Below are 22,525 nucleotides of genomic sequence, written 5' to 3'. Positions count from 1 at the left end.
GGATTATGAAGGTTGATTTATGTTATTGCCTGATTTGCTTCTAATATTAACAGAAGAATGCTGCTGGAAAAGAGTACATTCATTTTTGTGCTATACAGCTTATTCCTTTCCGCCGAGATACCTATAAACGACCGAGAAATCCCTGCCTTTGCACTTCTCATCCTTCTCAACAGCGTCATAGAGTTGCTTTGCGACATCGCCCAGCACGATCTTGACTCCGGCTTCATGGGCATCTTTCAACGCTAATTTCAGGTCCTTGTTGGCTAACCCAACTCCAAATCCGCCCTCATAGCCTCGACTGGATGGCGCGGCTTCAACCACTCCGGGAACCGGATTGTTCACCTCACTCGGCCAGCACTTGCCGGTGGAAAGATTGATCATGTTCGCCAACGCCTTCGGCTCCAATCCCCACTGGACGCCCATGTTCATGGCTTCGGCAGTCGCGAGATTGTTCAACGCAAGGAGGTAGTTGTTCGCTAACTTCCCCTTCAACCCGGCCCCTTGACGGCCGAGGTGGAGCACGCGCTTTCCCATCATCATCAAGACTGCGCTGGCGCGCTCCAGATGCTCCGGTTCACATCCGACCATGAATGAGAGGGTGCCGGCTTGCGCTCCGACTACGCCGCCCGACATCGGGGCGTCGATAAAGATGCCTTGCTTGCTTCCCTGGGCAAGCGCGGCGACCTCGGCGGAGGTCGTGATGTCGATAGTAGAGCTATCAATGAACAGACGAGGAGATTGAATAGAGGTACTAGTGAGAAGAGTGGGCGGATCCAGCATTGCGGAATAGACGGCCTTGACATGCTGCGGTTCAGGGAGTGCCGTGATGATAGTTTCCTAGGATCACGTCAGGCGGGAGTTATATATAATGTCGAAAGCATGATAGAGGGATTCAATTCAGAAGATTGGTTAAACAAGGTTGTTATCATGTGAGGGGCTTGCGCCCCAGCGTAGCCAAATGACTAGGAAAGCAGGGGAAATGGAGCGCTTGACGCGGCATGAATAGCACGATCTCAACTTACAGCTTCTTCAGCAACCTGCCGTACGGTGTCTGCAACTTTAATCTTCTGGATTCCCGCCTCTTCCACAAATTGCTTGGTTGCAGCCGTGTTGATATCTTGGATGATCAACACGTCCTCAGCCGGAATCCTGGCTCGGAGATTCTTGGCCATGGCATATCCTACGAACTCGTCAGTGACTGGCTCGAAAGATGATATAAGACACTGTTAATTACCCATTCTTCCCAGACCAATGAATCCCCATGATGTTTTCAGGTCCCTCGAGTTCGAGAAGGCTCTTGAGGAAGGCTGGGGCTTGAAAACGGATCGAGGTAGCTCTGACCGTAATGGGCGTAACGCCCTGCATACTGCTGCCATACCGATTACTGACAACCTCCAAACCGTTTTGCGAATATATCACCTAAATGGTAAATTGTTGTTCAGGATCCCAAACGTCGATTTTCCGATCAAGATACCATTCGCGCTAAACCGACGGACGACGAAAGCCGAGGGTATCCGCGAGGTCCAGCGGGAGACGCCCCACAGGCTGCGATTCACATCGATGTGACGGGTTACTGGATCGGCCTACGGAGTAGTTTTGCGGGCATTTCGGCCTTTATAGGTACACCCAGGTACAATAGGGAGGCGACAGAGCATGAATTGCGAATTCCACAGCGGGAGCCAGATGGACGAGACGGAATCAAGGGATCGAATGGTTGCTCTGGGGAAAGCAACCGAACTGGTTCTCAACCCCGGACTATCATCTCCGGTTTCCGGCATCTGGGGTAGAGTAGAGCTCTACTCCGGTCACGTGTTAGCAATCATTATGTGGAGTCCGATCCACACTCATCTTCAGAGTTCAGAGTTCAGACTGCCTGTCGTCAATCAAAAGTTCAATGTCGGATAGCCCAATTGCTTTGAGTTATATTCCACCACCAGATGGCTTATACAGAAGCAATGACAATGCTAATTTCAGGTGTTCAGTCGATTCCTTTTACGTCGACGCAGCACACGGGTCCGCCATGCAACATGCTCCGACTAGCCACGATGACCTGATGGATGCTTTATACAAACATGAATCGAGATGCTCTTTCTCCTGCCCATTCCATTGCTTTTGCTCAGGTTTCTTGCCTTTAAATGTCTCTGGAATTGGTATTTTTCGCTGCTAGATTCCAACCTTCAGGTACTAACCCTTCCACACTGGTGGTCCAGGCATCGGAACGTTCTCCGACGGCCTATTGTACTCATTCAGCATGTCTGGGTTTCTCGGCCATTGGATACAACTCACACGCTGTCCCATTGCCTGTATACGGCAATTCCAGGGTCATTCTTTGAATACGCCCCGGGAAAGGCTACCAATGGTTTAGGCTGGCCGTTTCCACCGCCTTGAACATTGATCTGGCCACACGAGATGTATATCTGCGGTGTCTCCGGAATATGGATCGCGATATGTTCTACCCGGAGCAGGTACTCTCCTGACGGTACGTCCTTCGGGATCGTCACCGGCACGTCTCTGGTTGATCCATTGATCTCCCATTGATAGCCCTGGGCCGTGACCTTCGGACCATATTCCTGGATCTTGAACCACACATTCCCACTCGGATCCCACGAGCTTGCTTTTTGGCCTGAAGGGACTTTTGCCATATACAGCAAGAACGGCCCTGGGTGTCCGAGTCCATTCGATGCCGTGAAGGTCAGTGTCCGACCAGCTTGCACGTCAAGCGTACTTGCAGGCTCATGGCCGCTCTTCTCGAAGCATCTCATCATTGGGGAGTCCAGATCGGTGATGGGGAAGTTCCCAGCGGAGCCATCGTTGGCTGTTTGCCGGACATGAGACCAGTCTGGCGTCTTGTTCAAGACCGGGAATGTGTCTGTTACCAGTGAGCATGCCTCTCGTTACCCAGTATTTCAGACGTACAGTGCGCAGATACCAAAGACGGTAGAAACACGATCCAGGACGCCTTCATTTTCGTGATGTCTGACCACAGAAGAGTTTGATGCACATTTACAAAGGCGGAAGCAATCATCATCAATAATGCCTTCTAGATTACTTCTCAGTAGCTGTCTCTATGTGACACCAGTCCAATCATCGCCAATCCAGATGCCATTGTCCTGGAATATATCAGTTAATTCGTCCAATCAGCATGCCCTTTTAATATATATGAAGCCTCACAATTGGTTAACAATTAGTCTGCATCGTCATGAGTGCTGCATTTTGATTGATTCTATGATACTAATTGGGAGATGGAGGATACAATCCCGTCATCTAGTTGGACACGGAACATAAACTGTCAACCATTGTCTGAAACCATGGAGGAATTCTATCTCTCAGTATGCATCGATTATAACCAGCACCCCCGAGATAGGTATCTTGGCTTTCAATAGCCTGGTCAGCCATTGGATGTGTCCCTAGATGTTGTCCGTAGGGCCTTGACTATATGCTGCTAGGGGAGTCCGATTTGACGGGAAAGGACAACCATCGGGAACTATTGCTTGAGTGTTTGGAAGTATAACTTCTGAGGAGCCTTTGGATTTGTACTCTATGTGAAGAGCATCTGGCAAGCATGATATATGGTTTCTTATAGCCAGTCATCAGTCTACAGTTTTCTGTACATACTTGGACGCATCAATTCCGTGGGATGGGGAAGGATTAAGTGGTAGTGTAAAAATCAAGGACCATATTCAGTACTCCATGGAGTTAGATCAATGCAGGCAGGTATCATCGACCCAATTGAAGTCTTGAAAAACGCCAAAATCCGGAATGGCTCTCAACCACTCCGTTGAGATAGAGGAGAACCTTCTCAGCAACATCACTGGAACTCTCCAAATTCCCCATCATCAAACCCAAACTCCTCGGCCTCTTTCTTGTCCGGAGCTTTCGGTGGCGATGGAAAGCTCGATGGGCCCCAACTCGACCTCTGAGTACCGGTATTGACCCCTCCCGTAGGTGGAGGTGCAAGGGAAAACAACGCTCGCTGCTCTTGAACCGCGTCGGCGGAGCCAAACCCCTGCCCGCTCGAGGTCCGGGTCTTGTTCCCTAGATTTATGGTGATGGTCTCACCCTCTTTCAGACTGAAATCCTTCTTTTCCTCCGCAGCCGTTGACGGCGCGGCGCGTCCACTGGCCTTACCTCGGGCTCCGGGACCCTGTGCTACGTCCATGTCTAACTGCCGTCTCACGTCCTGCAACGCCACGCTGAAATCGAACGCCTCGGGCCGTTCCTCGAACCCGATCCCCAACGTCGCCTTCATCCCCCCATCGCCCACAACACGCACCGCGAAGAACCGCGAGCTGTCCTGCGCCTGCTCGATGCTGCTGGGGTGGAGATACGGGCACGCGGCGAAGAGGGTGGCCTCCTTGGCGTCTTCGAGGAGTGCGTAGATGGCAACCTTTTCGGGGGCGCGGGCGGTGGCGGGGACGGAGTTTTCGATGATGCGGAGGCGGGCGGTGAAGATGTGGGATTTCGGGTTGCTGGTCCACGAGGCGGCTTTGAAACCAGAGGCGGAGGTGATGGGGGGGATTTGGTAGACGTGCACGGCGTTGGCGATGTATAGGACGCGTTGGATCGTTTCAGGGGGGAGAGGACGATTAGTGACGGGGTCGGTGTAATTCATGGCTGAAGACATGATATCAGTAGGATATATAGAGGTGTTGATGCTGTGGGATGTAGATGTGTGAAGGAGCGTAGTGGGGTAAACCCATGAGATATCAAGTCACTGCATTTACGGAACACACTGCTGTATATCAGCTACACGGATGGAAACAGACGACCACATACATCAATCCCGAGTCAAATTTGGCGTAGTTATATCAATGCGGGGCTTCATAATAGATCTGTCTCAGATTCTTACCTAAAACACTACTTTGTAAATACTAGTAGTTAGTTAGTAGGAAAGCAAGATGGAAAGCAGAACGCACTTCGGATTCTTCTCTACCCAAACAGCTTTAAATGCGGCGACCATATTAAGCGAAGGCCACTGAATGCTATTGGCAGACTTTCATAGATTGATTCATGCAGACTGAGAAGTGACATCTTAGCCTTGCCCTCTATGAAGACAAGTATTGGAGAAGAGTATTGGAGACCTGGAATTTCAGCCAATGAGATTTGCAGTGCCAGGACTCTGTTCCCCTGACAAGAAGCACTATGAGATGAACGCTTCGGACGACTACGCCCTCTTTCTGAACCGCAAGGTCTCCAGAAATTGTACTAATATATGCCCTCTTCATTCCAATCAACTGCTGGTCTATCCCCAAGTACCACCACCGCCTCTCCCTTGTCTTCTCTGCGCCGACAACCGCCAATCATCCTCCCCCGCAAACCGATTATGCAACGGCTGGATCCTCTCTGCCTTTTTCCGCTTGCTCAGCCGATCCGTCGGCGCGACCTTGAAGAATGTCGGCGCCGCCTCGACCAGCCACTTCGGCTCGATGGCCGTGACGTGGTGCATGTACTCCTTCGTCGTCTCAACCAGCATGTGATACACGACGTGTTCGGCGGGCTTCCCGAACAGCGCGGACGACGGGTGCATGTAGACGGGCGTGCCCTCCACGAGCGTCTTGTACCCCTCCTGCGGGTCCTTGCGCGCAGAGTTGCGGAAGAAGCCCGCGCAGAGGGCTTGCCGCACCTTGATGGAGTTACGGCCGCACGAGATGATACGGAGCCGGTGGCGGTCGAGGATGGTGACGAGCTGTTGGCGAACGTCCTGGACCCGGCGCATCGAACGCGGTTGGATGAAATTCTCGAAGCACCACGCTTGGGAGAACTTCGAAAGTTTCCAGCCATTGTAGACGTTGAGGAGGGTCAAGTGATCGCCGTGGGGGTCGTGGAATTTGGATTTCTTCTGATCAGCCTGTTGTTGCTTTTCCTTGGGGCGGTGGAAGACGGTTTGGACGGCGGAGATCATGGACACGATGGTGAGCATCTCGTCTGAACAGTCCATGTCGGCGGAGATGATCAGCGTTTTCGCCAGGCCGGGATCCATAGGGAAATCCGCCATTTGCCTCCCGAGCCTCGTCAACAAGCCTTCATCATCCAATGCAGACAGCGCATAGAGCTCTTCCAAAGCCGTCAACATGGTGTTCGTGGGTGGAGGGTCCATGAAATCGAAGTGCAACAGGTCGTTGATCCCCATCGCCTTTAACATCAGAATCGTGTTGCTCAAGTTTTGCCGTTGGATTTCTGGGATCGTGGTCGGGATCATCTCCGATTGGAATGCGGCTTCGGTATATAGACGGAAACATTTCCCAGGTCCAGTCCGTCCAGCTCGCCCCGAGCGTTGTTTCGCCTGTGCCTGGGAGATGGGGGTGACTTGCAGTCGGTCCATTCCCAGCTTTGGATCGTAGGCGGTTTGTTTGACGAAACCAGGATCCACGACATAGAAAATGCCGTCGATAGTGATAGACGTTTCGGCGATGTTCGTCGCAATGACGACCTTGCGAGTACCGGGCGGAGCCGGGTCAAATATACGGCTGGCCACTTCGCCTGGTAATGCGCCGTAGATTGGGAGAATCAACAGCTCCGGCACACTGGGACCCAGCGCTTTCATCCGCTCGTACAGGATCTCGCAACTTGTATCGATCTCCTCTTTACCGGTCAAGAAAAGAAGAATGTCTCCGGCGTCTTCGGAAAGGTGGATGTGGAGGACGGTTGTCAATGCAGAATCGAGATAATCCGACTCGGGCTCCCTCGAGTACATAATTTCAACCGGATAGGTTCGTCCGGGAATGGAGAAGATCGGACATTTGTTAAAATACTCCGAAAACTTGTCTGCGTCAAGAGTGGCGGACGTGACAATCAACTTCAAGTCAGGCCTTTTCTTTAACGTCTTCTTCAACAATCCAAACAGCACGTCGGTCGCGATCGTCCGCTCGTGCGCCTCGTCCAGCATGATCACGGAGTATTTGCTCAGTAGGGGATCCAACAAGATCTCTCTTTGCATGATACCATCCGTCATGTATTTGATGCGGGTTTCGGGGCTTGTGCAGTCTTCGAATCGAATTGTGTATCCCACTTCCTGCCCTACCTTGCATCCGACTTCATCGGAGACACGCTGGGCAACAGACATGGCGGCGACGCGGCGCGGCTGAGTGCATCCAATCACGCCTTCATTAGCATATCCACCTTCGGCGAGGTATTGCGGGAGCTGGGTCGTCTTCCCCGACCCGGTATCACCGACGACAATCAACAACTGATGTTGCTTCACCGCTTCAAGAAGTTGCTTCCTAAATTTAAACACCGGCAATGTTTCCCTCTGTTCCTTGATCGTCATCGAGGTTCGTTTGCCAAAGGACTGTTCTTTGTCTTGCGTGATGCGTTTCCATTCGGGCAACGGCTCGTTCGTCGGTCGCGGGGCAGCGGACCTCAAGTCGCTCGCAAACTTTCGTTCCGCTGAGGAGACCATCGGGTCCTGCCACTGCGCATTCAAGTCTACTTGGGACGCTCGCTGGGCAGCAGTGTCTTGTGCTTCCTGTTGACGCAGATCTTTTCGTTCTCGGGCCAAGACATCTCCTTGTATGGCTGCTCGATTCATCGAGCCTTCGGGGGCTTTGACAATGCGGATCGGCGATAGCTCCAACGAAAGCTTCGTTTGACCCGCTAAGAACGGAGGCTCCTCTTCCTTTACTTCAATATCGATGTCTTCCTCCTCTTCGATCTCCCCGTTAAAGGCCGCGTTGTAGTCTTCATCGAGGTCGGGATAGTCCTCCGCTTTGATTACGCCAGATGCGATCAATTGCCTGATCTCCCACCGCTCTGGGGAGGTCATCCGTTTCCTTTGCCGATTGGGTTTGCCGTTCATGTTATCATCGACGATTGGGATTTCGGACGCAAGGTTGCCATATCTGCCCGAATTGCTGTCCATACCACCCAAACCCTCCATATTTGCACCGGACGCAAGCCGCTTCCCTGGTGCAAGATCACGGCCTGTGACCTGGTCAACCTCCTTCATGGATAGGCTGATCCGGTTGCCCTCAATCTTCATAACCTTGACTTTGACCTCCTGGTTCCGCGACACAAGATCGGCCGGGTCGTTGACTCTAGCACCTTCTTGCATTGCGGACACATGGACAAGACCATCAACCCGTCCTTTGACGCCTTGGAGGTTGACGAACACTCCAAACTCTTTCATACCAGTAACGCGGCCTGTGTAGATTTTGTATAGGGTAGGACTGTCGTCGATCTCGGGCGGTGGTGGCTTTGTAAAGCGGTCCTCACTGTCGTCACGGTGTCTTCGTCTTCCATTTCGGTCCGTATGTCGCCCGCTCTCCTTCCTTGTCCTTCCAAATTCATCGACGTATCCGGGTCCGTCTCGCGCATATTTAGAACCACGAGGACTTCGGCTTCTTGACCTGGACCGTTGCCGGTACCGCTTGCTGCTCCTTTTGTCGCGGTCTTCCCGCTCTGGGCTGACGCTTCGTTTTCTTGAACCTCCATTGTGACCTTTCCGAGCTTTTGCTTCCAGGCCTTCCAAGATATCGAAGGTATAATCATAGTCTGGCTTTGGCGAAGGACTGCGACGTTTCGAAGAAGGTTCCGGGTGCTTAGTCTTCCTTTCCCCAGCAAGACTTTCAAGTTGGGCGAATGTATCATCCAACTCATCCAGCCCTGACGACTTTGTTTTCTTGTCGTTCCCCTGATTCTTATTCTCCCAAGAGATCTCCTTGTCGGGGATAGCCAAGCCTTTGAACACTCGCGACTTCTTGTTCGCTCCGCCATCTTCATCGCCTCTTGATCGATTTGCCGCCGCAGATTTCTTATGTTTCGGGTGTAAAGTCAGGATGAGCCGGTCGATGCTCTCGATTAAGCTGTTCGGGAAGTCGGCGCCAAGCCCAGAGAGTGTTTTCTTGAACTCTGGAAGGGAGTTGCATTGCGCATGTTGGTCAATCACGAACTCTGCCAACGTCTTGTCGCTCAAACCCATATGGTTGTTGATCTCGGATGTGACCTTGGAGACCAAGGAAAGGTACTCGAGATTCTCGAGGTCATCCATATTATTTGAGCGCCTCGACTTTGCCCTTGGTACTGGCTTGTTCAATGGTTTGGCTGCCTGTTACAGCGAGGTAGCGATGAGAGGCTGATCCAAAGGTTTCCTGAATCTTCAATCCTAACGCGATGCGATTGATGATCAAACTGTGGCGCAGATTTGTTTGCTGTGGCTGGAGCTCTAACTATATGCCTCAGGCATCTCAAGGTATACACACCACGTGACCCAAGCTTCGCGTGCACGTGCGCTGCAGCACTACAAAACTTCCCTTGAGCTTCAACCTTTCAATTTTGTCTTTTTCTCATCACGAACATCAGAATGGTTCCTGCACCTGGAGCCTTGAGCATATATGTGATGCTTGTTCATTCCCATGAGAAGGCAGTATGAAAGTTTTCACTGTTTGCTCTTCAGTATCCTCTGATGTAAGAGCTTCCTACCTCCTCCCCTCTAGCCCATTTTTTCTATGAAGAAAACTTTTCACCACAGTTCCTGCGATCTCCCATGAGCATTGAACAACATGCACTACCATCTGATGATTTACACCTCATATAACATCAATAAACACGGTCTTGATGTCTAGTCCCCTGCTGACATCTATTCCTAGGGAGCCAGAGTGAATGGATAGAGTTTTCTAACGTAAGTCTTGCCGCTTTCTATTTCGATCTCCCTTTCATGATGATATCGTTCATTTTTACAGTTCTGCTTCTGAATACCCATGAAAGAGACTGAACCAACGTTACATATATCTGATGTTATTAATTACACTTGTTTCTTCCACTGCTTCTGTTGAACATTGGCTTATGAGATGCAGGCTTAGGAACTCCGGAATACCTGATGATATCGCCAGGAAGCATTAACGTGAGTTGCACCTTTTCTTCGTCATCCATCTTGAATGATGATACCTAGTCTATCCATTCTACGATTCCTTACTTCCAATCCACCCTCCCGCACCGGACTCGACTTGTCGGGGATGATTGGTTGTGGAGTTTTGCTTGCATGTCATTCTGGGTCCAGTGCTGTGGTGTCGTTCTGCTCGTCCTGGGTTGGATGGCACTGTGGCCGGAAGTGGGATATGGGTTCATCGGCTTTTCCTGATCTCACCAACAGTCAAATTGCTGGAACTACGAGTATTTTCGAAGATCTCGCGCTGACCGATCAAGCAGAAGCAGGCTCTACTCCCATAACGGACATTGCGTACCTGGTCGGGTACTACATGTACCTCACGGACTCGGGGGATCGGTACCACCTTGGTGTTGCATCACTCGGCTTCAATTGTTTCGCCAGGGGTAAGGATATAGTTTGGGGCTCTGTTGCAGGCTCGCAGCGCCTGACCTCTGTAGAGCAAATAGTAAATTCAACATGTATTTCGGAAAATTTTGAGATCAAGTAATCAATTATTCATTTGATACCCACGTATCGATCTCAGTAGTGGCGTTTGGCTAAACTTGATTAAGCCGAAATTCAAGATCTAGTTAATTTCTGAATTATTCTGATACCTAGTCTGATGTAAACACTAAACCCGATTGAGTGAAGCGGCTGTAGCCCGGAACTCAGAACTGTGACCAACAGAACTGTTACAAGTTACATCGCCCATGCCGATTCGACATCACCAGCTGGCCTCCCAGTTATTCTCCTCCATCCTCTCCTTTCTTATCATTCTTATGTTCAACGGCGCCATCACCCGTTCCCACCTCTGACGCCCCGGATACCACGCGACCGCTCTACTCCATTCGCGCTACGCGGATCTCATCCTATCTCCAATTCCAAACAGTTTCTCGTCGGGGACTCCCTAGATCAGGTCTTACACTTGACTATCCGTGGATACTCAGCTTCAGTCGTCGGCCATAGCGGGTTTGGCACACGATTGCAGAGGGCCGGAGGCCGTGGCCTCTGTGGGTGTTGTTGCATGAAGCCACCCCGTTTCTCACATCGTCAGGAGACCATCCCTTTCGCCACGATTACCATCCCAAATGCTTCCGATACACTCGTTCTCGTCCAAAGGCAAGATGGAGCGGTACCCGTATACCAATGGCCACACGGGTGCCTACCCCATGGGAGGCAAATCCTTTTCCATTCATCCAAATAGGTACGTCCTCACTTTCTCCGCGTCAACCCGTTCTCTACCCTGCGCAACAGTTGTCATGGCACCGCTAACCCGCTCCTCCCTCTAGATTCCAGCCTCGATCGCACACAGCTTTACGGAGAAGACGCGGTTTCTTGATACGACTCGCCGCCCTCGCCTCGTTGGGCTTCCTCCTCCTCCTCCTGATATTCCCCTCGCTTCGATACACCCTCCTTCCCGCCGTTTCGCTCGGCCTGTTTTCCGGCACCCCTGACCTCCAGCTGGAAACCGTACGATATTACGACTTGAGCAACGTTCAAGGCAGCGCGCGAGGATGGGAGCGCGAGGAGCGCATCCTCCTGTGTGCACCGCTTCGTGACGCAGCACCTCACCTCCCCATGTTCTTCAGCCACCTCCGAAACTTGACGTACCCGCACAAGTTGATCGACCTCGCCTTCCTCGTGGGCGACTCGAAAGACAACACTATGGACTTGCTTACGGAATTGTTGGAGGGGTTACAGGACGACCCAGACCCGAAGCAAACGTTCGGCGAGATCAGCATCATGGAGAAAGATTTCGGCCAGAAAGTGGATCAAGATGTCGAGTCCCGACACGGATTTGCGGCGCAAGCGGGTCGACGGAAGAGTATGGCGCAGGCACGGAATTGGTTGCTGAGTGCGGCGCTGAGGCCCGTTCATAGCTGGGTGTACTGGAGAGATGTGGATGTGGAGACGGCGCCGTTTACGATCCTAGAAGATCTAATGCGTCACAATAAGGATGTGATTGTCCCCAGTAAGGATCTCCGCTCTTCATTTCGACTTGAGTAATCTGACACTCTCCAGATGTTTGGCGACCCCTCCCCGACTGGCTAGGCGGCGAGCAACCATACGATCTGAACTCTTGGCAAGAATCGGATACGGCGTTGGAGCTTGCTAAGACGTTGGATGAAGATGCTGTCATTGTCGAAGGATACGCGGAGTATGCGACATGGCGACCCCATTTGGCCTACCTCCGAGACCCATATGGCGATCCCGACATGGAGATGGACCTGGATGGAGTTGGGGGTGTCAGCATCCTTGCAAAGGCTCGCGTCTTTAGAACCGGAGTCCACTTTCCCGCGTTCAGCTTCGAGCGACATGCAGAAACCGAAGGGTTTGGAAAGGTAGGCCCGAGCACTCCATATTCTACCATAACACACTAACTGACGATGGCATCAGATGGCCAAGCGCATGAAATACAGCGTCGTGGGGCTTCCGCACTATACCATCTGGCATCTCTATGAGCCCTCCGTCGATGATATTCGGCATATGGAAGAGATGAAGGCCGAGCTTGAAGAGGAGCGGAAGAAAGAGCAGGAGGAGAAAGAACGGATTGAAAAGATCCAAGATCAGTTCGAGACCTCGGACGGGCAATGGAAAGCAGACATGGCAGTCATTAAAGAAGTGCAGAGGGAGGAGGAAAACGCTCAGAAGGCAAAGGAGGACGCTCAGAAGGCAAAGGCGGTCCGCGAGGAATCGGAGACGCGCGAGGCGGAGAAGTTGCCGGGGAAAAGGCGCTCAAACCAGCCGGGAGCCGCGGCAGGGCCAGAGGATAATGATGATGGTCAGGACGATGCATCGAACGAGCTGGAAAAGCCGGGATCGGGTTGAGGAAACGTGGTAGAAGAGAAGGACTAGGATTCCTTTGGAATGTAGGTTCCTGACTTCTCGCGGTTTGCAGGAGCATAGCGCTGATTCCGTATCACAGGTAATATTTACTGTTCTCATGATGCATATCCCGGGTTCACAATCATCCGGTCGCCTGGACTGCATCCGAACCGTTTGTTTCGCCGAATATCCATTATTTAGACAGCACTGCAAAACGGCGTAACAAAGGAAAGCACTGAATGTGCATATCATGTCGTGGGTTTGGTTTCATCCAGCAGCTTTCATCGGGGGTCGCTGAGGAGTCTGTCCCGTCTGACATTGGGACTCAGCTGGACTGGGCGATCACGGCGATCAAGGCGTTCATCGGGTACATGGGGCTCATTGGAGATAGGAATCGGAATGTTGCACCGTTTGGAAAGCTATTGATCAACGCACCGCCGTAGCTCTGCTTTGACCAGAGGAAAATCTCCACCATAATGATCTGCTGCTTAATATCTGATGACCCAATATGGGAGTGCATGTAATCCCTCCAGCATCATTCCTGAATCCTTCACTAACTGTCCGCCTCTAAGGTCCCACTCAACGCCTAGACCTCGGTGGTAGCTTCGTATGCGTTCTGGTTTAGTGAATTATCAGTAACCAAGTACAGAGCGTTAAGAGTTTGCCAGGGAATTCACAGGAAAGGTCGGAGCCACGGGCTGCTCAGTGCCATCCTCCAGCTCCTCCAATAGCATATCGGACGTCGCAAGACCGTCGCTTAGAGGGTGGTTTGCTTTGGTTTTCTTCGGTGTCCCTCCGGTCTTCTTCACCCCCCCTTTGGCGTTGGTCCGGGTGTTGGGTTTGACACCCGAGGCCTTCTTCTTTGAGGAGGGTGAAGCATCGGCACCATTGACACCCTCCCCTTGCTTCTCCAAGGCCATCTTCAGGTCACGGAAGCGGCAGTAGGCGGTGTGGTGATTCACTCCCAGTTCAGCTGCCATGGTGGACCAGTCGATCTATAGTTTCGGACATCAGCACGATGATTTTTAATATTGACAGGCAGGGCTACGATTAGCTAGGATAAAATAAACTGGATGTGACTTACCGAGACTTCGGTCTTCGCATATTTGAAGCACTGGAGCAGGAACACGACGTTCTTGTCCTGGAGGGCTTTCGACGCCATGGTGATTAGATAGATTTGCTTCGGAGTGTCTGAGTTTCTACAAACCTCTAGTTAGATTATGCAATAATTCGAGGCATAGATCTTCATATTCCTGAGTGCAGTGAAAGACATTCGGATATGAGAATTGTATGATGTGTTCTCGAGCTGCGAGTGATGGCACATAGGGTGGAGTGAGATGGTCAGTCAAAGCAGTGCGCTAGTGGTAAACCATGTGAAGATCGAGTCTTATATCCCGATTTATAGTCGCAAAGGCGGTGATATGGTCCCATTCAGTGATAATGGGAGAAATTGTGAAATTATGCACGTACCTGCTTAGTGGTATGAAGATGCGTAGATGTGGAAGGGGGATTGAGAGTGGAGAGTGGAGAGTGGAGAGTGGAGAGTGGAGAGTGTGGAGTGGAGTGGAGAGTTGATCGAAGTGTTGAATATGGAGGTTGTGAATGGATGAACTGAGAAGAAACCTCCAGTCATACTCATAGAACATGAAAATGGTTCTAGAGAGTTGATAAACAATGGGATCACTGGAAACTGGATTCGACATGACAGGTCACACCAAGGTGATATCGTGGAGCTACATAATTACTGGACGGCAAAGCAGCCCCGGCCGCCTATTGCCTCAATCTAAATTCTAGGAAGATCTCACTGTAGATGCACATGAAGTAAATTTATGATATAACACGTTCAAAGCTGCCCTTGAGTTTCTGTTATAGAGGGACAACTTGTTGTTATTGAGATCAAATCTGATACCCTGGGTGGGTGCAGTGATGCAAGAGAGCAGATGGCTTGGCACTGCGATATGTCAACTTGGCATAGACAGTGGCATGTGAAGTTGCTTCCAAAGCCCTGCGCTTAACATCGATCGAACTGGCACATCCTGGGTCTCGCGTTTTTTTTATGTAAACACTGCATCGAATTCAACGTCACGGGTAAACATCTGCTGAAGAGTGCGGCAGAATTCCGCACGCTGTTGTCTACACTGCGGGGTATACAGGGACTGGAATGTTTGACTCGGACCGACTGATATGAACCGAGTGGACCGGTGAATTTGGCTTTAAGGACCAGAAGTCAAGAGATATTTTGTTTGAATACAGGCCGGCTGTACGAAAGAAGCAGTGAAGAAACTAGTGAAAGGAAAGCAATGATTACATTTGCGTATGATATCTTGGTTCAAACCATTGGAGACCATCCCGTCCTCTCCATTGTCTCAGCACTTCTTCTCATCCCTTCAACCTACCTGATATTTGCTGAACTAGTACGGCAGAGGAGACGAATAACCGCATTCTCGGGGCCGAGAGGATGGCCCATCGTTGGGAATTTGCCACATATCCGATACAACGCAGCGGAGCAGTATCGGATCTGGTCGAAAAAGCATGGAGATGTTTACCAGATCATGCTGGGCGACGTCCCAGTCCTTGTGGTGAACAGTGCGAAGGCGGCCAAGACGATCTTTGGGCATAACTCCCAAGCCTTGAGTTCGAGGCCAGTCTTCTATACCTTCCACAAAGTAACCTGCTGGTGCTGGTCAATTGTGCAAAGCCAGGCTAATGATGACAGGTCCTGTCAAATACCGCCGGAACCACGATCGGGACTTCGCCCTACTCAGATTCCCTCAAACGGCGCCGCAAAGGAGCCGCATCAGCACTAAATAAGCCAGCCATCGCAACCTACATCCCTCATCTAGACATTGAGACTCGCGCCTTCATATCGGAAGGATTGGAGTACGGCGAATATGGAGCCAAGGCCATCGACCCCATGCCGATGATCCAACGCCTCAGCTTGTCGCTGGCCCTGACTCTGAATTGGGGCATCCGCATGGGAAGCCGAGATGACCCGCTCTTCCATGAGATCACCGAGGTGGAGGAAGCCATTAGCAAGTTCCGCAGCACGACCGGTAATCTGCAGGATTACGTCCCACTGCTTCGACTGAACCCGTTCAACGGGAGTTCGGCAACGGCCCGAGAAGTGCGAGACAGAAGAGATGTGTATTTGAAGAAGTTAAACAATGACTTGGACGAAAGGATGGAGGCAGGGACACAAACGCCGTGCATTCAAGCCAATGTCATCATGGATAAGGAAGCTCAACTGAACAAGGAAGAGCTAACATCGATATCGTTGACGATGCTATCTGGCGGACTTGACACGATCACGACGCTGGTACAGTGGAGCATCGCATTGCTTGCCCAGCGCCCGGAAGTTCAAGACAAAGCACACGAGGCCATTCGTCAGATGTTTCCGGGCGATGAGATTGGAATCATGTGTGATGTTGAGGACGACCAAAAATGCGAGTACGTGGCGGCGCTGGTAAAGGAGTGCCTCCGATACTACACCGTCCTTCGTCTAGTTCTACCTCGAGCCAGCATAAGGGATATATCCTATGAAGGGAAATTGATCCCAGCCGGCACTACAATCTTCCTGAACGCTTGGGCGTGTAACATGGGTACCCTCCACAGATAACTCGCGTCTTTTAGTAACCATACACTGACTTCTGAATAAGATCCAGAAATATGGCAAGATCCAGAGGTATTCAGACCGGAGAGATGGCTTGAACATCCAGAGGCTTCGCTGTTCACGTACGGGATAGGGTACCGGATGTGTGCTGGCAGTCTCCTCGCTAATCGGGAGCTTTACCTCACATTCATGAGGATGTTGAGCTGCTTCAAACTGTTGCCAGGATGGAAAGAAGGCGAGAAAGCGGTGGATGTCCACCCGGTTCGGGGAAGCATCGATCCCACGTGTCTGGTGACGATGTGCAGACCGTATAAGGTCGTATTTCAACCCAGGAACACGGAAGCGCTCAGGGTGATGATGAAGGAGAAACTATGAAAGTTCATTGTGTACGGTATAGAAATTGTAAACAAGAATAATACCTTCACCCAAGGATGTGACGTTGTTGTGGTCATCAGCAGTGAGATCAGAGATGAGATTAGAGAATAGGGAATTAGAGTAGAGCTGAGATATTGAGAGAGCTGAGAGAATAGAGAATTAGAGAATAGAGAATTAGAGATTAAGAGAATAAATAAAGAGAATAAGAGATATTGGCCTCTGCGCACAGACCACGTGATGGAGGTTTTCATGAAGAGGCCAAAAAATTCCCCGCAACCTCCGAAACATTTCCAGACACATGAAAAAACAGACCATGTCTTTGAACCAGTTGACGCAGGTCAAAGTCGACCTTTGAATACAATGGCGCAACCGAATTTGTCATCCAATTGGAAAAGGCTTCAAGAGAAGCTCCAAAGCAAGAAGCCTGACCGTTCCCCGTCCCAGTCTCAGACACCAAAGCGCAAGGCAGAGGATGAAGGGCATGTCGGGCAAGGGAAACCGCCCATAAAGAAGAACCGCGTGGTTAAAACGAATGGCCATGCTTCAGCATTTACTGTCAGCCATAAAATATCCAAGCATCGAACAGACATGACCTCCACTTCATCAACTGCGAAGGTCGTGCAGAAGGAGAAGGGCAATATCACGAGGCAAAACGGCACGTCAAGCCAGTCAGAAACGGGCAAATCGCAACCAGTATCCCCTTCTATACCTCTACCGAACCCGAAAGAACTTGCCCCTGGAAAATATGTGTCGCTCGACTGCGAAATGGTCGGCACCGGTCCACCACCCAATACGATCTCCATTCCCGCGCGGGTGTCCATCGTCAACTACCACCTTCACGTCCTCCTAGACGTCTACGTTCTCCCGACCGTACCAGTGACCGACTACCGCACACATGTATCCGGAATCCTACCCCACCATCTCACGCCGGAATCAGGCGCATTACCCCTCAAAGACGTGAAGAAGTTGGTGCGGGATATATTACGGGGACGAGTGCTCGTGGGACACGCGATCCATAACGATCTGATCGTCCTGTCTCTGGACTCCGAAGTTCGCCGCGGACAGCTGGTCAAAGGCGTCCGCGACACGTGTCGATATCGACGATTTCGAGACATGGCTGGTGGCCGAACCCCGGCGTTGAGAAACCTAGTGAGAGACGTTCTGGGCGTAGAGATGCGGGGGACGAAGATACAAGAGGATCCCAGAGACACCGGCCGCACGGAGAGTGGGAAAGTCCACGACGGCGTCCATGACAGTGTGGAGGACTCGAGGATGACGATGCAGTTGTATAAGTTAGAGAAGGAGGGGATGGATCGGGAGATGTCGAAGAGGGACTTCGGACTCCATGCGGAGCTGGATCTGCCAGTGACCGCCAATGGCGCAAAAGGTCATAGGGCGAAGGCGAGCAATGGGGATGAGGATGATATGGGCTCGATTGACGACTCTGATTTCGAAGTGGACGACACGGACGACAGTGATGCTGACCAGGATGGTGGGGTTGCATTGAATACCGGCGAGACAACAGTTCGACGTGCGGCTAAGCCTCGAAGAAAGAAGAAGAAGAAGGCTAAGAAGCGCACCAAGCGGGCCTAGTGATTCAGGTCATCCATCGGCATTCATCACGCTGCGGAGGAAGGAGTTTTGTACTCTAAACAGTCGATTAAGCCCATGATCATGAGGATTGATACCCCAGCATTATCTTCAGCATAGCGGACCAAATGAACAATTCTGAGAATAATACACTGCCCCTGAAACTGCAAAAACGCTCCCATATTCGTTAAGATGCCGCCAGTGCGATCAATGTCTGCATTCCCGCGTCTTCCCCTTCTCATCTGCTCTATCGACTGACCACATTGAATACGGTCCTAGAGGGGCAAAGTGACAACGCGACGAACAGACTACACCCCACTGATCTGTCTGCTCGAAAGAACAGTGATCGTGGGAACGACTCGTTCATTTCCTCTATGACATGTTCACTCTGTGTCCACTGGTACCAACTGAACGAAAGGGGGACGGCTGGATTCTGGTTATGGTTAAAAGATGTGATCTTGCTTGCGATATGGAACTGATATTCAAGTCTTGTCAATTGCCACTACTAAGCCCGAGGGATAAACTGTGTATTCCTCTGATTCCGTCTCCGACCTCTCAAACAGACACAGCAACTCATCGAACGATCTCCTCGTTACTTACGAAACAAAAGAGGTCGATGAAGTCAGAGAATTTCAGCTCCTTTCTCTCCTCCTCCGTGTCGGCAGAGAACAGGCGCCCTCTCCCGCACGTGGCAAAGCTCTTGAAACCCGCTAGATCACACGCCTCGATCAGGTCAGCGGCAAGATTATAATCGTCTGAAAAATAGGTCATCCCAGTCTCTTTCGCATTTTCATGGAAATCGGACCATTGCACCATCCAATTGGCGAGGCCGACGGGGCCATTCTTCTTCGGGCCCCGGAGCAGTTGGTCATGGGACTCTCTCAAGAACTTCTTTTCCTGCCATTCCGATGGTTTAAAGCGACTCGACAGCTTCTTCAGAATATCACGTAAGGAATCCGTAGGCCGAAGATAGACCCGAGCTTCGTCAGAGACTGTAGCTGCGATGATATCGCCCACCCGGATCAGCGCTTTAACCCGCCTCCCGGTCGATTTCCAGCTTCTTCTTTGCGAACTGGGACATCGCCTTGTACGCATCTTCCGTAGGGAAGGTTGCCTCGGGCGGTGATATATCCCCGTCTGGATTGATATAATCCCACACATGGACTCGTCGCGCATGAGTTTCTATGGCCTTCATCCAGGGACACCAGTCGCGTCGGGTCTTCAGGGTGGGAACGCTTCGCACAAGGACGGCAAGGTCATTCCCATGCCGGCGAGGACCCCGAGGAGGCATGATTGTTACAATTGGATAGATGGGTCTGGATACGGTTGACTCGGAGGAGAAATGGAAGTGACAAAATCGGCTGGACTCTATCGTACTACGTTTCGTGACCGGGCTGTTCCGAAGCGTTTATTAGGTATTGATTCACAAATTGTCCCGTATGGTACGGAGTAGACATGACAGTACAATGAGATATCCCATGATGTCAACATAAATAGGAGGAAAGGTTAATGGGCATCCTGCGGAGAGTGTATGCTGCGCGGGGGCTGGGCTACTAGTGGCTCCTAAGTGAGGAGGGGCTGGGTGCAGATGAAAAGCCGATAATCCTGCGATCTTATCGTTGAGGCATTTATAAATTGGAGAGAATAGATAGGATCTTCACTGCAGACTTCGATGTACGTACCGGAAATATCGATCTCCGCAGCTTCGACTTGATCGCAGTGAGCGCTAATTATTGGAGTTACAATTCTGATTACAGGTCTAAGGCGATAAGGCCCCAATATATGGGTTTGGCCAGGCGAGGCAAGGAAGAAACTACTCTTCTCTACGGAGCAAGACAGGACATGTTCAACCAATTGATAGGGAGATTCTATATAGCAGACACCAACTGAGCTTACACGCTGGCATAGAACCACATTTCGGAATTGATCCGCCATCAATTCCCTTTCGCATCCCGTCATCCCATCTTTAGCACTTTGACGCGCAACGACGCGTCCGGACGCGTCCCGATATCTCTTCTCACCACCTCCAACCATGCCGTCCCTCGCGCTTCAACCGTCCTCAAACCCCTCCAAGAAATGCACACCGCACATTCTCCCGTGCCGGGTACACCATCATGGCGCAATCGCGGCGACCACGCGCCACTGGAACCCGCGCGAAGACGCCCTAGCTGCTAGTCCGAGTGGGGTATCGAAGCAGCGCACACACACGGCATACTTCCGAGGGAGGAAGTTGAAAGGGACGAAGGTCGACGTGCCTGAGGGGTATAAAGGTAGGCGGTATTCGCTGAGGTTGCAACGATGCCGCGATTGACTGTGGAGCAGGTGTGATACTTCGCCGATCGAGTGAGCCGATACAGGAACCGGCTGGAGAAGAGTCGGATGAAGAGGACGCAGCGGGCGAGACATACCCAGTTCGAGAAGAGGGGTCATTTGATGGTTTCATGGTTTGGGGCCACGACGTGCTTCCGGACCCAGTGGAGGACACGTACATCCGCGGAGTCGACGAATGGATTGGATTCGCCGAGGCGATGCATGGCGATTCGATGTCAACTACGGACACGGAAGGTCGAGGCGACGGGGGACCGAACAGTACTAATGACCGAACTTGAAACCATTCTAATACCAAGGCATAAGTGTCAACATTGACCATGTCTCGACTTTCAACACATGACGCCGTCGCTATGCAGCAAAGATCTGATCGAGCCACTCCCTGTAGAGCCCAAAGCCCATTCTATACCCCCTCCGTCGCCTCCACCCGTCCTTGCACCTCCTCCCTCGCAGCCTCGAGGATCACCGTCCGCGCCCCAACCGCCGCACTCGCCGCCGCGTCCACCAAATCCTCCAACCCCTTCTCTCCCCCCGCCGCGCGCGGATCCCCTCTCACCCACAACTCCGTGATCTCGTCTCTCGTCGGCAAATACGCGACTACTGCCGCCGCAATGATATCCCCGTGCTCCCTCGGCACCGGGTCTAGCACCACTTCCACTCCCCCTTTCCCCCCCGCGGTGTTCGCAGGGACCATCGCTGCCACCCCCCCCGCCACCGCATCCACGCAATCAATCCCCGCATCCACCACCGCCGCTGCCGCAACGTTGACACACCCCGCCAACATCGTCATCGTCGCCCACCACGCCTCCGTCTTCCTCGCCGCACCCCCCGCGTCCTTCTCCCCAACCTGTATCGCCGCCGGTCCCTCCTCCTCCCCTTCCAACACTACTATGCTGAGATCCAACCCCATCTTCGGCCACCGCTCCGCGATGATCACGCCGCGCAGCGCGTTCTCCACGCGGACGCTCAGCTCGCGCTCGCCGGCGTCGCGGATGTAGCCGCGGCGGATGGGGCTGGCGAACGGGGCGAACTTGACGTGTACGGACACTAAGAGGTTCGGGGTGAAGGGCGCTGAGCGGGGGAGTGGGGCGAGGTGTGCGGTGGCGGTGAGCTTGAGGGAGGGGGATTGAGAGTGTGAGAGTGAAGGGGTGGGGGAGGGGGAGGGGGGGAGTTCGAGGTAGGCGGAGCCGGTGGCGGAGGGGGTGATGTGGGTTTTGAGGACTGGGTGAGGGGTTAGCATGCTGGGGATCAAATAGGATACTGTGGCACGTACAGATTTTGCGCAGCTCGTCGGGACGGCGGGTTCGCGTGGGGGGAAGGGGGGAAGCGGTGGAGGAGGCATAGACGGGCGCGGAGGTGCCGCCTGGGGGCGGGTTGATTCGTCTTCTATCGGACATTGAGGCAAGTGTGCATTATCGTACTCGTGGGTGAGGGAAGACAAAGATGCGGGAGGCGGGAATGTTTTAGATTTGTATAAAATCCAGGTCGAAGTTCAAGCGGAGATGGACTTAATTATTATTATGGACAGGGCTCTCGCTGCAACTTGCGGGCTAAAATCTTGGCGTCCAGAAGTGATGAACGTCTGGTCTAGATTCTAGTCACACAGAGAACTCAGTGTGTATGGAGTTGAGCAGTTGTCTAAAAGATCATTGATTTTTCATCTGAAGGTATTCCTCCCTTTCGAAACATTTCTCAGCGCATCCAATATGTACCCCATTGACGCCAAATATCCAGCCAGGTCCCACTATCACATCGAAATCCCCATCTAGTTACCATCCTCGCTATTCATATTTCCTTCGCCAGTGCAATAGAGATTTTCCAGACGCCGTTCCCTGCCTTTTCCTATCATTCTAGGTTGACGCCGGAAATGCCCTTAGAGTTTATGTACAGATAATGTTCGCGATCCGATGTCGCGAAATATGACGCCGGACGGA

The 22,525-nt window shown here is 51.9% G+C and overlaps 11 protein-coding genes across 11 annotated transcripts; 5 read left to right on the top strand and 6 right to left on the bottom strand.

The window, feature by feature from the left end:
* Positions 1-28: 28 nt before the first annotated feature.
* Positions 29-1,735, bottom strand: P152DRAFT_460522 (3-hydroxyisobutyrate dehydrogenase mitochondrial precursor). The gene is made up of 3 exons (XM_033679929.1): positions 1,235-1,735; positions 1,023-1,180; positions 29-837 (listed from the first exon to the last, which is right to left on the bottom strand). Exons 1-3 carry the CDS (start codon positions 1,236-1,238, stop codon positions 100-102), a joined length of 900 nt encoding a protein of 299 aa, XP_033532030.1. The 5' UTR covers positions 1,239-1,735; the 3' UTR covers positions 29-99.
* Positions 1,736-2,184: 449 nt separating this feature from the next.
* On the bottom strand, positions 2,185-2,965 carry P152DRAFT_451147 (uncharacterized protein; the record flags this gene model as incomplete). The annotated part of the gene is made up of 3 exons (XM_033678209.1): positions 2,185-2,233; positions 2,287-2,869; positions 2,917-2,965. The coding sequence occupies 3 exons, from the start codon at positions 2,963-2,965 to the stop codon at positions 2,185-2,187; spliced, it is 681 nt and encodes a 226-aa protein (XP_033532029.1).
* A 492-nt stretch (positions 2,966-3,457) lies between these two features.
* Positions 3,458-4,687, bottom strand: P152DRAFT_460520 (DUF1681-domain-containing protein). The gene has a single exon (XM_033679928.1). The coding sequence runs from the start codon at positions 4,622-4,624 to the stop codon at positions 3,809-3,811; it is 816 nt and encodes a 271-aa protein (XP_033532028.1). The 5' UTR covers positions 4,625-4,687; the 3' UTR covers positions 3,458-3,808.
* Positions 4,688-9,620: 4,933 nt separating this feature from the next.
* Positions 9,621-10,479, top strand: P152DRAFT_97215 (uncharacterized protein). The gene has a single exon (XM_033683394.1). The coding sequence runs from the start codon at positions 9,873-9,875 to the stop codon at positions 10,368-10,370; it is 498 nt and encodes a 165-aa protein (XP_033532027.1). The 5' UTR covers positions 9,621-9,872; the 3' UTR covers positions 10,371-10,479.
* A 181-nt stretch (positions 10,480-10,660) lies between these two features.
* Positions 10,661-13,119, top strand: P152DRAFT_460518 (vanadate resistance protein). Its single transcript, XM_033679927.1, has 5 exons — positions 10,661-11,066; positions 11,152-11,834; positions 11,885-12,204; positions 12,260-12,732; positions 12,789-13,119. The coding sequence occupies exons 1-4, from the start codon at positions 10,951-10,953 to the stop codon at positions 12,689-12,691; spliced, it is 1,551 nt and encodes a 516-aa protein (XP_033532026.1). The 5' UTR covers positions 10,661-10,950; the 3' UTR covers positions 12,692-12,732; positions 12,789-13,119.
* A 1,869-nt stretch (positions 13,120-14,988) lies between these two features.
* On the top strand, positions 14,989-16,819 carry P152DRAFT_439962 (cytochrome P450; the record flags this gene model as incomplete). The annotated part of the gene is made up of 3 exons (XM_033677657.1): positions 14,989-15,354; positions 15,405-16,287; positions 16,345-16,819. The coding sequence occupies 3 exons, from the start codon at positions 14,989-14,991 to the stop codon at positions 16,671-16,673; spliced, it is 1,578 nt and encodes a 525-aa protein (XP_033532025.1). The 3' UTR covers positions 16,674-16,819.
* A 154-nt stretch (positions 16,820-16,973) lies between these two features.
* P152DRAFT_460513 (ribonuclease H-like protein) lies at positions 16,974-18,406 on the top strand. Its single transcript, XM_033679926.1, has one exon. The coding sequence runs from the start codon at positions 17,262-17,264 to the stop codon at positions 18,264-18,266; it is 1,005 nt and encodes a 334-aa protein (XP_033532024.1). The 5' UTR covers positions 16,974-17,261; the 3' UTR covers positions 18,267-18,406.
* Positions 18,407-18,836: 430 nt separating this feature from the next.
* P152DRAFT_483858 (uncharacterized protein) lies at positions 18,837-19,781 on the bottom strand (the record flags this gene model as incomplete). Its single annotated transcript, XM_033681968.1, has 2 exons — positions 19,299-19,781; positions 18,837-19,243 (listed from the first exon to the last, which is right to left on the bottom strand). Exons 1-2 carry the CDS (start codon positions 19,552-19,554, stop codon positions 18,837-18,839), a joined length of 663 nt encoding a protein of 220 aa, XP_033532023.1. The 5' UTR covers positions 19,555-19,781.
* On the bottom strand, positions 19,769-20,500 carry P152DRAFT_97099 (uncharacterized protein). The gene has a single exon (XM_033683393.1). It carries the CDS (start codon positions 20,295-20,297, stop codon positions 19,827-19,829), a length of 471 nt encoding a protein of 156 aa, XP_033532022.1. The 5' UTR covers positions 20,298-20,500; the 3' UTR covers positions 19,769-19,826.
* P152DRAFT_368483 (ribonuclease H1 small subunit) lies at positions 20,314-20,794 on the top strand (the record flags this gene model as incomplete). Its single annotated transcript, XM_033675462.1, has 2 exons — positions 20,314-20,533; positions 20,583-20,794. Coding segments are annotated over 2 exons (432 nt in total), but the record flags the coding sequence as incomplete, so codon positions are not given.
* Positions 20,795-20,994: 200 nt separating this feature from the next.
* P152DRAFT_483856 (uncharacterized protein) lies at positions 20,995-21,988 on the bottom strand (the record flags this gene model as incomplete). The annotated part of the gene is made up of 2 exons (XM_033681967.1): positions 20,995-21,812; positions 21,865-21,988. 2 exons carry the CDS (start codon positions 21,986-21,988, stop codon positions 20,995-20,997), a joined length of 942 nt encoding a protein of 313 aa, XP_033532020.1.
* Positions 21,989-22,525: the final 537 nt, after the last annotated feature.

The sequence above is a fragment of the Eremomyces bilateralis genome (assembly GCF_010015585.1).
Source record: "Eremomyces bilateralis CBS 781.70 unplaced genomic scaffold P152scaffold_18, whole genome shotgun sequence".
Taxonomy (NCBI): Eukaryota; Fungi; Ascomycota; class Dothideomycetes; order Eremomycetales; family Eremomycetaceae; genus Eremomyces; species Eremomyces bilateralis.
Note: the sequence above shows the minus strand (reverse complement) of the source record. Positions and strands in the feature narration are given on the sequence as shown.